The sequence below is a fragment of the Canis lupus genome, chromosome 33 (assembly GCF_003254725.2).
Source record: "Canis lupus dingo isolate Sandy chromosome 33, ASM325472v2, whole genome shotgun sequence".
Taxonomy (NCBI): Eukaryota; Metazoa; Chordata; class Mammalia; order Carnivora; family Canidae; genus Canis; species Canis lupus.
The window spans coordinates 31,290,273-31,303,891 of NC_064275.1; the positions used below are offsets into that span (position 1 = coordinate 31,290,273).

The window sequence follows — 13,619 nt, forward strand, 5'->3', positions numbered from 1 at the left end:
ATCGTTTCACACTAACGCCAACCACAACAGCTTGAGTTTACGGTACAGCTCATATTCACCCTTGAGCACAGTCCCAGGCATACCCACAGGAACACAAACACACACACGCACACCACAGTTTCATGAGGACGAGAGGATCCTAAGTATTCCTGTGTGTGCTCTATCTAGAGTGTTTCCAATAAAAACCCGGAACCTCCACATTTCTACAAAGCAATCTAAAGAATTGTTTAGGACTGTGTCCGTTTCAGAAACGTCTGAGAGATGAATTAAATTCTGATTGCAGGGGATCCCTGGGGGGCTCAGGGGTTTGGTGCCTGCCTTTGGCCCAGGGCGTGATCCTGGAGTCCCGGGATCGAGTCCCACATCGGGCTCCCTGCATGGAGCCTGCTTCTCCCTCTGCCTGTGTCTCTGCCTCTCTCTCTCTCTTTCTATGTCTATCATGAATAAATAAATAAAATCTTAAAAAATAAATAAATAAATTATGATTGCAAATATTTGTGGAAAGTTTTTGGGAAAGGGGTGTGTGTGCACGCGCACACGTGTGTGTGCCTGAGTATAGGACCCTAGTCACGGTAGATGATCCGGGCTGATGATCACACGCCGACAAAATGAATCCCATTACAAAGAACAAATAAAAATCCCACCAGAGAGCACAGGCGGCGGCCACGCTCTCCTGCCACACCTGATGGAAGAGACTGGGCTGGAGACAGAGCCACGGAGTACACAGGGCTATCTGGAGCGTCAGACGGAAAGTTAGCCCATAATCTTTCCACATAGAGCATGCCATTTAGATACCCACCTACTGTTTCCTATTCTTAATAGATTACTTCTCATTTTGCCTGTTTTCCCTCCGTCGGTCCTGGAATGTGTTTCATGGAAAATGTTCCTGCCCATGACACATTCGCGCTATGGGGGAGCCCCACTAAGGCTCACTCGTCCCCACTGTTATCTCGATCTAAATATTCCAGGAGCAGCCACTCCTTTCCTGCGCTACCCTTGACAAAGCACCTGTTCGTCCAATTTTTTAGATTTTGGACCTCAAAACAATCTGAGAGGAAGTTTGAATATTACTATCTCCGTTTCGCAGAAAGAACTGGCCCCCCGAAGGAGACTTGTTTGAGGTAAAGAACGACTGTCTAGGAAAACCAGGGCTGGCACCGGATCTCAAGTCTGGTTTTCGCCCAGCCATTCCGTAGAGCCTTGTGCACGGGAATAGGCCTGCCACCCTCCCCAACCACCCAACCCCATATCTGTCAGCTAGTACGGGACATTTGCTAAGACCGAGGTCAAGGAATGGAACGGTGGAGACCCAGTGTAAGGCTAAGACTTCCTTTGACCTCAGCAGTGTGAACACGTCCAAACAGGTCTGGTCAGCCGTGGACTCTGGGAGCTCTCCTCTGCGGCAACAACTGCGGCAGGTACGAGAGGAAGGGCCTCCCACGGCTCAGGGCGCCTGCACATCCCTTTTGGACAAGCACTGCGTGGTTTGGTCTAAGACAACCAGGAGCACCTAAGGACATGGTGCTCTTTTTTTTTTTTTAAGATTTTATTTATTTATTCGTGGAAGACGCAGAGAGAGGCAGAGACACAGGCAGAGGGAGAAGCAGGCTCCACGCAGGGAGCCCGACGCGGGACTCGATCCCGGGACCCCAGGATCACACCCTGGGCCGAAGGCAGGTGCCAAACCACGGAGCCACCCAGGGCTCCCCCATGGTGCTCTTTTAAAGAGATGAGCTCTCCCACTGGACACCAGATGGTGAAGAGTTTTCCCTGAGAATCTAGGAATCGGGGGCCCTGGGGTGCAACGTGGCAGGCAAAGGCAAAGACAAGCTTCTCTGCAGAGGAGGCCTTGGCGGACGACAGACAGCAGCGGTAAATAAGGAACTGCTGCTGCTGGTTTTGCAGACTGAGATGGTGCCTGGGAATCATCTGCAAGCCCTGAACTGGAACACAGAACTGAAAGCGTGCTGATGCGGACCCTGTGGCCCCACCCACCCACCCACCCTCCGTGAGCTCACATGACCTTGGAAACAGCACTTTTTTTTTTTTTCTTTACTTTCTCTTTTTCTGTATGAGTTCAGCTGCAAGAGTGGAACCTTCGGGAAGAGGGTTATGGTGTCAGGACATCTGTAAAGTGAGGAGAGGTACTCCCTGCACCAAAATATTTCTTCCTGCCTCCTTCCATCACGGTGCCCCCAAACCCCTTCTTATTTGGCATTTTATATCTCAGGGGCTTTGAAGATTCAAGAGTCCTCTATTAAAATGTTAACACCCTAGGGACGCCTGGGTGGCTCGGTGGTTGAGCAGCTGCCTTCAGCCCAGGGCATGACCCCGGGGTCACGGAATCGAGTCCTGCATCAGGCTCCCAGTGGGGAGCCTGCTTCTCCCTCTGCCTGGGTCTCTGCCTCTCTCTGTGTGTCTCTCATGAATAAATAAGTAAAATCTTTAAAAAATAAAAATAAAATGTTAATTCCCTAAAAAGGGCATTTAGGGAAGAGACTTCCACTGCAGGCTGTGAAACAATAGCTTGAGGAGACAAAATCACGGAGCTTACCCCTTGCAGAAGGGAAGGGAGCTTCTCATACACACAGTTGGCCACGGCCCCGAGGGGGGGCCCCGCTCGTCCTGCTGAGTCTCGAGGGGAGGGCAGGGTGGTGCCTTGGGAAGAGGTTGGCTGCATCCTGCTGAGGGATCCACCTTGGGCGAGTCCTCTTATGCTCCCTTTCCTGGCCCTGACCTGGCCCTCAGATTCAGTGTCGGTCCCCATTTTGGGACCCACTGAGGCCTCCGAGCTTTGAGGTGGTGGAAGGGCTGCCTGGCCTAGCCAAGAGCACTTCCACATTAAACCCTGGATGGGGGCGGGGGGTCCAGGCCACAGTGGGTCCCCGAGACGAGCCCTGATCCCCAGAGTCCCGGGTCAGAGGTGTCTTCTATTGTGTCCCACTAGGGATGGGATGTAGGGATGCAGGAACACACCCGAACTTAACCTCTGTTCTCCTTCAATTCATGGCACTAATGCTGGAAGCCTTGCTATTGCGAAACCGACCAGTCCACTCCGCTCCTGAGGGGCCTGAGGCCACGGAGGGAAGTGATTGGATCAGGTTACTGCAGAGGGAGGGGCTCCAGGTCACTCCGAGGCCTGAGGCCTGCCCCCAAGGCTCTTCCTGGGGGCTTCCTGCCCTGCTGCAGCATTTGAGCCTTCGTGTGACTCCAACCCGAGGGACTGAGGCTATAACCTTGGGGCTGACATGAGCAGGAAGGGGACCCCAACTCCATCCAAAGCCAATTCCAAATAAACCATCTTTCTTCAAAGTAGAACCAACCCTCCCCAGGAAGGCCAGGGAAGCTCCAAGGAAACTCTTAGGAATCGAGTCTACCTCATGTAGAGGAGTCAGTTGAACCCCAATCCTCCCTCTTTTATAAATATATGTCCTCAAACCCTTGAGAGGCTCAGCCGGTTAGGCAGCCAACTCCTGATTTCAGCTCAGGTCATGATCTCAGGGTCGTGAGATCGAGCCCCACACTGGGCTCCATGCTGGGCCCAGAGCCTGCTAAGGATTCTCCTGTCTCCCTCTCCCTCTCCCCTCCTCCCATCTCACACTCTGTCCATCTCTCTCTCTAGCAACAAAAAGAACAACAACAGGGACCCCTGGGTGGCTCAGCAGTTGAGCATCTGCCTTTGGCCCAGGGCGTGACCCCCGCGGTCTTGGGATCGAGTCCCGCGTCGGGCTCCCATGCAGGGTTTGGCACCTGCCTGCAGCCCAAGGGGTGACCCTGAAAGCCCGGGATCAGGTCCCGCATCGGGCTCCCTGCGTGGAGCCTGCTTCTCCCTCTGCCTGGGTCTCTGCCTCTCTCTGTGTCTCTCATGAATAAATAAGTAAAATCTTTAAAAAAAAGAAAAAAAAAGGAACAACAAAAAACAAAGGAGCCTCGACTCCCCCATCCAGGCAATGCCCTGTTGTCCCACAGTTCCCCTGGCCGGAGCACTCCTCCTGCCCCTCCGCAGCCTTTCCCGGCGCCAGCTACCACAAGGCTCTGTGCTAAGCTTGGTGAATCAGAGATGCCTGAAGACACACGCCTGTCCTTGGCTATCCAGGCGACCAGGACAGACACGGATGATTAATAATCATGATGCAATGGGAAGAGCTCCCCCACCCTCAAACTAGACCTGCTCTTCTAGGGTGAGGTCTCGTCGGACCAGATCTCAGGGCAGAAGTGAGAGGAGCCAGGTGCCTCTGGGGGCCGCCTCCCCACCCACCCGGAGCATTCCGGCCCCAAAGACACCACCCGCCCTTTCCACCTCCAGCATCAGGCGGCCAGGACACACTCATTCACACCTGGTGGCAGGAGTGCCACGTCTACGAATGGCGTGACAGACACTATCAAGCATCTGCCATGCATGAAACATAGAGAAAGGGGGAAATCGCAGAGAAATTCAACTGCCACTTTCTGGAATCCCAAAGCTAAAAGTCTGGTTCTGGGACACCTAGGTGGCTCCGTGGTTGAGCATCTGCCTTTGGCTCAGGTCGTGATCCCCGGGTCCTGGGATCAAGTCCCACATCGGGCTCCTTGCATGGAGCCTGCTTCTCCCTCTGCCTGTATCTCTGCCTCTCTGTGTCTCTCATGAATAAATAAAATCTTTAAAAATAAAATAAAATAAAAATAAAAATCTGGTTCTAAGCATTAAGAGCTGGAGAAATGTGAGAAGAGCGTGGGCTCCAGAGTCTGCAGCCTGGGTGACCTCGCGCAGGACACCCCCCCTTGAAGGCCCAGTTTGTTGGTCTGAGATGGGCGGCGGGGCCAGCGCGTGCCCAGGAGTTGCAGGGCTGCTGCCAGCTGTTGACTGTGTGTCTGGGGTGCTTGTCCCTTAAACTTTGGGCTTCCTTTGATGTGTAGGATCTGAGTGAGGCTTGTGAGAAGGAGGAGAAATGAAGACAGGAAGGTGTGGGAAGCTGGGCAATCGGAGAAGCCAGAGGAAAGTGATGCGTTCCAGGAGGAAATGGGATGGGACTGAGCCGGAGAGAGGGGCCACCCTCCGGGGGGGTTGGGGGGGAGGTGAGAGACACACCATGCCGCTGGCTGGCGCCACGGAACCGACCCAGAGAGGAGGAATGGGTGTCAAGCTCCAGCCCCCCCCCCACCTTTCAAGCTGGCATGACGGTGCTCAGTCAAGGCTGTCACATGGGGTCCCCTCGGAGCAGGTCACGGGGGCGGGGGCTGGCCCCAGGAACGCTGTGGCCTGCGGACACAGAGCAGCAGGCCGGAGCAGGAAAGGCCTGGCTGCATAAAGGCAGGGCCAGATGTGGCCATGGGCGCAAACACCTGGTGCCCGGAGTGCACGGTGCCCTGAGCCCTGGCACCGGTGCCTCCTCCATCGCCCACCGACGGTCCTAGGTGCCCAGGCGGCTGCAGACCACCGTGGGCTGGCGTCGTCCCACCTCTCCATCCCCCCTGACGACATGTGGTCCTAGGTGCCCAGGCGGCTGCGGACGACCATGTGCTCGCATTGTCCCACCTCCCCGTCCCCCGCCCCCCCCGCCCCCCGACGGCACACAGCACACAGCCAAGGATACAAAGGACAGGGAGGACGATCTCGCCGTCAGGAGAGCCTCCGCCCTGCAAGGTCTCTCTGGCCGCGACGTCACTCCACATTTCACGCTGTCAAGCACGCTGTCGGCCACACAGGAGTCGGGCTGAGGAGGAAGGTGGAAAGCGTTCACTGCATCTAAAGTACCATCAGGTTACGCGAAGCAGAAACATGAGCCTCTCCTTCAAGAAGGAAAAGCCAGATGTGGTGAGGAAACGAGACTCCAGGTGCTCCCTGCAAGGTGAGCATCATCTAACTTCTCCGACACACCACTCTTTCCCCTACGAGTGTCAGGAGCAAATTAGTGTTCAGTTTTGTTTTTTTTTTTTTTTCATTCAAACTTCTCCTCTTACACTAGTGATATCATCCCTGGAAGACTGAGATGTAAGAAGAGGTGAATCACGTATCACCTTCGCATCTCTTCTAGAGTTACATCAGCCCGAGGGCTCTGGGGTGCAGTGGGGCTAAACGCCAAAAAGTCGAGGGAAGGGGCCGGAGCCAGGAGCCTGGGAGGGAACCGGTTCTTTTGCATTCTGCTTATTTTCTTCTTCCTCCTTCCTCGACCTTCCCTGTTTCTAAATCAGATAACTGGGAAAATCAGACTCTGGAGAGACAGTTGCCCTATATTTATTGATGGCATTGGTTTAAATGCCATTTGTCCGAACTTTCCGACCAATCGCCATGCCTCCGTCAGTCACAGGTAGAAGCCAACCTCGGCATCGTCACTAGACCATTAATTGGCTAAGAACAAGGACGCATAGGGGCGCCCGATATCAGATCAGGTCAGGATCTCAGGGTCGTGTGATCAAGCCCGGGGGCGGCAGGCTCTACACTCGGTGGGGAGTCTACTTGGCTCTCAGGCTCCCTCTGCCCCTCCCCCAATCCCAAACTCTCATTTAAAAAAAAAAAAATCCTTAAAAATAAAGAACAGGGATATCCTTAGGTGGCTCAGCGATTTAGCGCCTGCCTTCGGCCCAGGGCATGACCCTGGAGTCCCGGGATCGAGTCCCACGTCGGGCTTCCTGCGTGGAGCCTGCTTCTCCCTCTGCCTGTGTCTCTGCTTCTCTCTCTCTCTGTATCTTTCATGAATAAATAAATAAAATCTTTTAAAAAAAATAAAATAAAATAAAAAAATAAAAAAAGAACAAAGACATGTCGACCCTGCCCCCCCACCAACAATTCACCCTATGATCTTCACCCTCTTTGATGTTCTCACCAGTTTCAAAGAGCAGAGGAACTTGGCAACGGGTGAAAATAACTTGAAATGTGAAATCCAGTCATGCAAGATAGTGACGGGCCACACAGCTGCCTGCCGGTCAGGTGAGAGCTGCGGGGAAGGCCCGCGGGATCTTACTCCCCTGACCTCTCTCTACCTGGGGTTTTCAGTTGCATGCAGTGATGTGTATCTGGGGTATTTGGGGAGAAGGATCGGGACTTGCGACCAAACCAGACAGAACAGATTCCAAGGCCTGGACCTTGTCCTAATGCCCTTACGAAGTGATTCTGAGTATCTTAGAGTTATTTCCCACCCACCCGCCAACCCTTTGCTTTTTTTTAAGTTAATCTTATGCTTAAACCGCTCCTGTTAATTAGGAAGAAAATCTTTCGCCCTCCCTTCCTCCTCGGTTGCAACGGATTCCAGGCTCCTGGGGACTGGGCCTCGCTGCCCAAAACATAATCACGGTGAAAACAAAGCAGAGCGGCCTCCGGACGGCAGGGAAGACCAGGAGTGGGACTCATTTCTGCAACAGGAAACGGAGCCCAAAGGGGCAAAGGGAACAAATAGTTGGAGGCAGGCAGTTTTGGCAGCGCCTTAGGACAGCTTGCAGCTGATCGGGCGTAGCTGAACCGGGGACATCTGTTTGGAGTTTACAACAGAAACAAGCTCACAGAGAGCCCGAAAACCCGAGACAAACACACACTCACACACACAGACCAAGCTCGAGCAGGTCTTGTGGGCCTTGACCTCCGCGCCGGTCCCCCACTGGGTCACGCTGTGTTGTCGAAGGGAAGGAAATAGGTCCTTCCGCCACCTCCCCACCCGGCCCCACCTGCCCATGACTCACTCGCCCTCGCCGCGAGCAGGACCCAGCAACCTTCCTCTCTCTCCCGGACTTTCCTCCCAGGGCCCACAGACGGCCCCGCAGCCAACAGAGCCCCCCGGGCACTTTCTTCAGGCCCCCCGTTGATCTGTAAAGCCCCTTGAGCAGTTGTAAAGGAAAAGGCGAACCCCAGAAGGTGCCAAACCTCAGAATACCTCAAAAGTCACTCCTCCCTAAATAACCTCACGAGTCCGGGACTGAGGACCAGCACTCGCCCTGCGTCTCCAAGAATTAACTCGGAGAGACCAGAAAAAGCCCACCGCCCCCCAACACCACACACACACACACACACACACACACACACACAGAGGGTGCAGTCAAGGGGAGGAGAGGCCTGGCCCGGCCACAGCGGGCACCACGGACACACCATGGCAGCGCAGGACGATGCAAACGGGCCCCCCTTCTGGAATCACGTCCAAGCACTGCAAAGGGCAGACCCTGGGCAGGCCCGGAGTGGGGGGGCAGGCCCCCTTCCAGCCCCACCACCAGCGATTTCAGCAGCACTTCCAGACGCTCACCTGTGCTGTGACATCGTCCTCTTTATTCTCTCCCCACGGCCCCCTGTGCAAACAGAACCAGAGCGGTGCCACTCTTAAAAAATAACGAGATGTTTTATACACATTTCTGTATATACAACTGAACAACATCTTACATGTCCCTTTTGCACAGCAAAAGATATAAACATTTAGCTCTCAGAACAGTTATGTACAAAAAAAGTCAAAAATACTTCACAACAGTGCAAAATATTTTACACAGGATCAGGAAGGGACGTCCTTTGAGCAGGAGCAAAGTGTGTCTTCAAAGGAAAAACTTTTTTTTTTTTTTTTTAGATATTAGATGTCTTTCGCTGTAAACAAATTGCAACTTTCTTCCATCGCTCCACCGCCGCCGCCCCCACCCCCAAACAGTTATTTGAGGAATTTGGCAGAACGTCAAGGGTCTGAGTCTAAGGTAAACAACCCAGGCTCTTGCCGAAGAGACTGAAAAGACTGGGGGCAGAGAGGTGGCATTGCAGCCTCAAAGTCCTCGTGAGAGCCAAAAGGATAATGTGTTTTAAGGACAGCGCTAGGCCTTCCCCCCCCACATTGTCAGTCGGTGGGGTCAGGGGAGGGACTAATGCCTCCTGCTCAGGCAAACAGGAAACCCGAGGGCCTGCAGCTGGTGGGGGGGGGGGGGGCTGCAGCCGGTAACGGGGGTCTGCAGTTGGGGGAGGGGGTTGCAGCTGGTAGGCCTGCAACTGGTGGGGGGGCTGCAACTAGTGGGCCTGCAGCTGGTGGGGGCTGCAGCTGGTGGGGGCTGCAGCTAGTGGGCCTGCAGCTGATTGGGGCTGCAGCTAGTGGGCCTGCAGGGTTGGGGCTGCAGCTAGTGGGGGCTGCAGCTAGTGGGCCTGCAGCCGGTGGGGCTCGCCAAGCAGGCCCGGGCATCCCGCAGCCCCGCCTCCCTGCGTCCCTGCGGGTGGGCCCCGCACATCTCCGAGTCACCCTGAGCCCCGGTCCCGCGCCCCCCACCCCGTGCAGAGCAGGAGGGCGGCGCCTCTGGGCCTCGACCCTCGGACAAACCGTCTCCCTGCCGCGGGGTGCGGGCGGGGGCCGGGGTGGGCTGGTCCCCGCGGGGGCCAGGTCTCAGCCCGAGCAGGGCTCCTCGGGGCCGGCGGCGGGGGCCGGGGGGGCGTCCGGGTCCCCGCCCTCGGTGGAGCCGTCGGCGCAGCCCTCGATGGAGCCCTCGGTGGAGCCCTCGGTGCAGCCCTCGATGGAGCCGTCGGCGCAGCCCTCGATGGAGCCCTCGGTGCAGCCCTCGGTGCAGCCGTCGATGGGGCCGTCGGGGCAGCCCTCGAGGGAGCCGGCGCTGTCCCCCGACAGCAGGCGCGTGACCCGCAGGTCGGCCCGCAGGCTGCGCACGTCGTTGCCGAAGCTGAGCGCTCCCAGGCCGCGGATGAGCTGGGACAGCGCGGCGCGCCCGGCGGAGGGGGCGCCCGGCAGCACAGGCCCCGCCGAGCCCCCGCCGCCCTCCCGCGCGCCCAGCAGGTCCCCGCAGCCCAGGTGCAAGGCGGCCGCCAGCGCCCGGCGGGCCTCGGCCTCGGCCTGCTCCCCGGCGCCGTCCTCGGCGTCCTCCTCCTCCAGGCAGCCCTCGGGCCGCCCGTCCTCGCCCTCCTCCTCGTCCTCGTCCTCGTCCTCGTCCTGGTCCTCGTCCGCCTCCTCCTCCTGCAGCCTCTGCTCCTGCTGCTCGCCCAGCGGGTCCTCGGTGATGGGGCCCAGCTTGGGCGCGCTGCGGCTGCGCTCGGCGGGCGGCTTGTAGCAGCAGGGCCCGTGCAGCAGCAGCTTGCGCAGCGGCACGAGCGGCACCGTGTGCGCGCCCACGAGCTCCTGCTGCTGGTGCCGCGCGTCGTCCCGCCGCTTGAGCCGCTTGAACTCCGCCAGCGCGTTGGCCGACGTCTGGTAGAGCAGCAGCGCCATGGCCTGCGCCTTCTCGGGCTTGGACACGAGCACCGCGTGGCAGCGCAGCATCACCGCCTTGTGCTTGAGCTCGTGCCGGTACACCCAGGCGAACACCTTGGGCAGCCGCGCGTCCGCCACGCAGTAGGTGACGCGGTGCAGCAGGTACAGGTGGCCCGGGCGGCGCGGCGCGCGCTCCTCGGCGTGCACCATGCGGATGCCCTGCGCGCTCACCGTCAGCTTCATCTTGGTGCCCTGGCGGCCCGCCTCGCTCTTGCTCCAGATCTTGCCCACCGCCAGGTCGGTGCAGCCGTCGCCGCGCGCCTGGATGGTGGTGGCGTTGCCCAGGTAGAGCACGCTGTAGGTGGGGTCCTCGCTGGTGATGCGCAGCTTCTTGCGCTTGGAGCGGAACATGCCGCCCACCCGGCTGAGCGCGCCCTCGGGACACGCCCGCGCCAGCGAGCCGAGCGCCGAGTAGTGCAGGCGCAGCGCGTAGCCCTTGGGCTTGGCCGCCTGCCGCGGCGCCTCGGCCAGCAGCTCGAACTTGTGCCTCCTCCAGGGCAGCATCTCCGGGGCAGGGCCGCGGGGGCGCCTAGCGCGGGGAGGCCGCCGGGGCCCGCGCCCGCGCCCGCGCCCGCGCCCGCGCCCGCGCCCCGCCCCGCCCGACCCCCCGCGCCTCGGCGGCCACGCGCGCGGCCCGAGCGGCTCCCGGGGCTCAGACGCGGGCGGCGGGGGGCGCGGGGGGCGCATGCCGGGCTGCGGGGGCGGCCGCCAGCTCCGGGTCGCTCCGGGTCGCTCCGGGTCGCTCCGGGTCCCCGCGGCGCCGCAGCCTCGCCGCCGCCCGCGCCCGGGCTCCCTACTTATAGGGCCGGCGCGAACCATTCGCCGCGGGCCGCGGGGGGTGCCCGGGCGCGGGCCCCGCTCCCTTAAAGGGCCCGCGCGCCCGCCCCCCGCCCCCACGCTGCAAGGTCGCGGAGGGGCTGAGCCGGCGCCCCCACGCCATCCTCACAGGGGACCCAGCGGACGGGACGGGACGGGACGGGGGGGTGGGGGGGCGGGGGGACAGCGCGGCGCCCGCGCCCCGCCCAGCAGCAGGTGCCTGGCCGCACCGAGCCCCCCGCCCAGGACCAGCGGCCAGGAGCCATCCCCGCCGCGGTGACCCGACACTCACCGTCATGACATCGCGGACGCGGCTTGGGCTGAGATGCCTCGTGAAAAACCCAGATGGGGGACCCCGGGGGGCGCAGCGGTGGAGCACCTGCCCCGTGGAGCACCTGCCTGCAGCCCAGGGCGTGACCCCCGGTCGCGGGATGCCTGCAGGGAGCCTGCTTCTCCCTCCCTCTCTCTCTCTCTCTCTGTGTGTGTGTCTCGTGAATAAATAAATAAAATCTTAAAAAAAAAAAAAAAAATCCAGGGGATCCCTGGGTGGCTCAGTGGTTTGGCACCTGCCTTTGGCTCAGGGTGTAATCTGGAGTCCCAGAATCGAGTCCCACGTCGGGCTCCCTGCATGGAGCCTGCTTCTCTTTCCTCCTGTGTCTCTGCCTCTCTCTCTGTGTCTAAAATCAATCAATCAATCAATCAATCAATCTTTAAAAAAATCCAAATGACTTTTTATTTCGGTGTCTCATTCCGTGCTCTGCCACCCTCCACTACGAATGACAATCGCACCATTATACTTTTCTCCCGGGCTGACTGAGCAGCACAGCTTTAACCCTCTGACCAGCTTGACCCTTGGCTGGTGGTAACTCACGTCCGGGCCCCCAAAGCAACCTGCTTGCCTCCATGCTCTGCTCAAAGCAAAACAAAACAAAACAAAAACAAAAACAAAAACTTCAAGCTGGGATGTGTGATAAATGTCCAGATGATCCTACATCTATGGAGCCCCCTACCCCCACAGGCCCAATCCACTGGGGATCTTGGATATCTCTGGCTTCCATGCCCAAACCACTGATTTCACAACCGCTGTAGCCCCTCCTGGAAAGTCTCTCAAGCCCCACCTTTGCTAACGGTTAACCTTTCTTTGAATCCTAACGCAATTTTCCCAGTGGTGCTGAGTTTCAATGTGACTTTTCTGAATACTTTTCAGTGCCAGGCCCTGAGCGAGGAGCAGACCCAGTTCCTATCTCCAAGGGGCTCTCAGTCCAATGAAGGGTGTAAACTGCTCCCAGCTCTGGCCTTGCACTGATTCCACTGAAACTCTGAGGAGCCCTGTATCCTCCGGTGCCTGCCACAAACGGGCACCACTTGATTGTTGAACTAATGACTGGGACGCGCGTGTGAATGAGAAGACAGAGCAGGCTACGTGCCTGGAGAAAGACCCCAGAGAACTATGAAAAGCTGGAAGAAGGGAAGGTTGCTTGTGAGTAGGAAAACCAGAAAAGGCTCCACACAAGGTGATGTTTAAAGAAAATGAGCAGGATTTCTCCAAGCCGGGAAGAACCAAAGGGCTTTCTGGATACAGAGGACAGCAAAATTATAGAACGGAAACATGCATGTGTGCAGATTAGGACGGAGTTTATGGATTATAACGATAAAAGTGCAAAGTTTCCCGAAGGTGCTTTTCAGGCCCTTCTAGTCTCCGAGAGAAGGAACGGCCTTTTCATGCTGACTCTCGCCTCAGGGTGTCATTAGACCGGAGCTACGATGCCTTACTCCCCAGCTGCACAAATGGGCTAATGGAGGGACTCCAAGGCTAATGGGGGGAGACCAGGGATCTCGGGCCTGGCGCCGCAATGAGCCAGCTAGGACTATAATAAGCCGTTTAAGCCAAGGTTAGTTCCTCTTCTGCTCACATTTCTGGAACATCTTGCAGTGGCAATCGGGTAGACTGTATGTGCTCCAAATAGAAAAGTCTGGTAAAAACCAAATTAACCTTAGCGGGTCCATAATCGCTAAGTCTTGCCTCTACGATAGTGGATATCACGCTCGAGCAGGTCACCATTCCCTCCATGGAGCTCCCAGGGTCCCAGGGTCAGAAGAGTGTGGGGAAGACCAGGAGGCGGGTGCTGGGAGCAGGGAGGAGGCCCGCGGAGCTGCTCCCGCAGCCTGGGCTCTCCCACACCGGGAGCACCTGGGCCGGCCCTGGGACCCGCCCCACCTTGTCACACGGCGGAGGCTGGGTGTCTGCAGCTGGGAGACCTGGCTGCACCATTTCTGAGCCCGCACCACGGACCTGACACGTGGCGGGTCCAGAACAGAACAGAGCGACGTGGGGCGGGCAGGGGGCGGGCGGCCGCAGAGCGCTTTCCTTGTGGCGTGGCCCCATCTACCGGTGCCCAGCAGAAGTGCCAGCGGGCGGCCCGACTCGCCCAGAACCGGCTGCTTGAGTCACACACAGCCCGGTCGCGGCTGGCAAGAAACCTGGCCTCTGACTTGACATCTGAGAATCCGCCTCTGAGCTTTCAGGCCGGCTCCCTCCCACCCCATTTCTTGCATAATGATCCTCCCTCTCGCTGCCTCCCCGTCACCCCGCCGAATGCCCTGGGCCTTAGAGACAAC

At 58.2% G+C, this 13,619-nt stretch overlaps 1 protein-coding gene across 1 annotated transcript; it reads right to left on the minus strand.

Moving 5' to 3' along the window:
- Nucleotides 1-8,208: 8,208 nt before the first annotated feature.
- Nucleotides 8,209-10,757, minus strand: FAM43A (family with sequence similarity 43 member A). The gene has a single exon (XM_025473293.3). It carries the CDS (start codon nt 10,686-10,688, stop codon nt 9,312-9,314), a length of 1,377 nt encoding a protein of 458 aa, XP_025329078.3. The 5' UTR covers nt 10,689-10,757; the 3' UTR covers nt 8,209-9,311.
- Between the last annotated feature and the right edge of the window lie 2,862 nt (nt 10,758-13,619).

What these genes read in the sequence shown, in the direction of transcription:
- FAM43A (XM_025473293.3), bottom strand. Translation starts at nt 10,688, where the DNA reads ATGCTGCCCTGGAGGAGGCACAAGTTCGAGCTGCTGGCCGAGGCGCCG.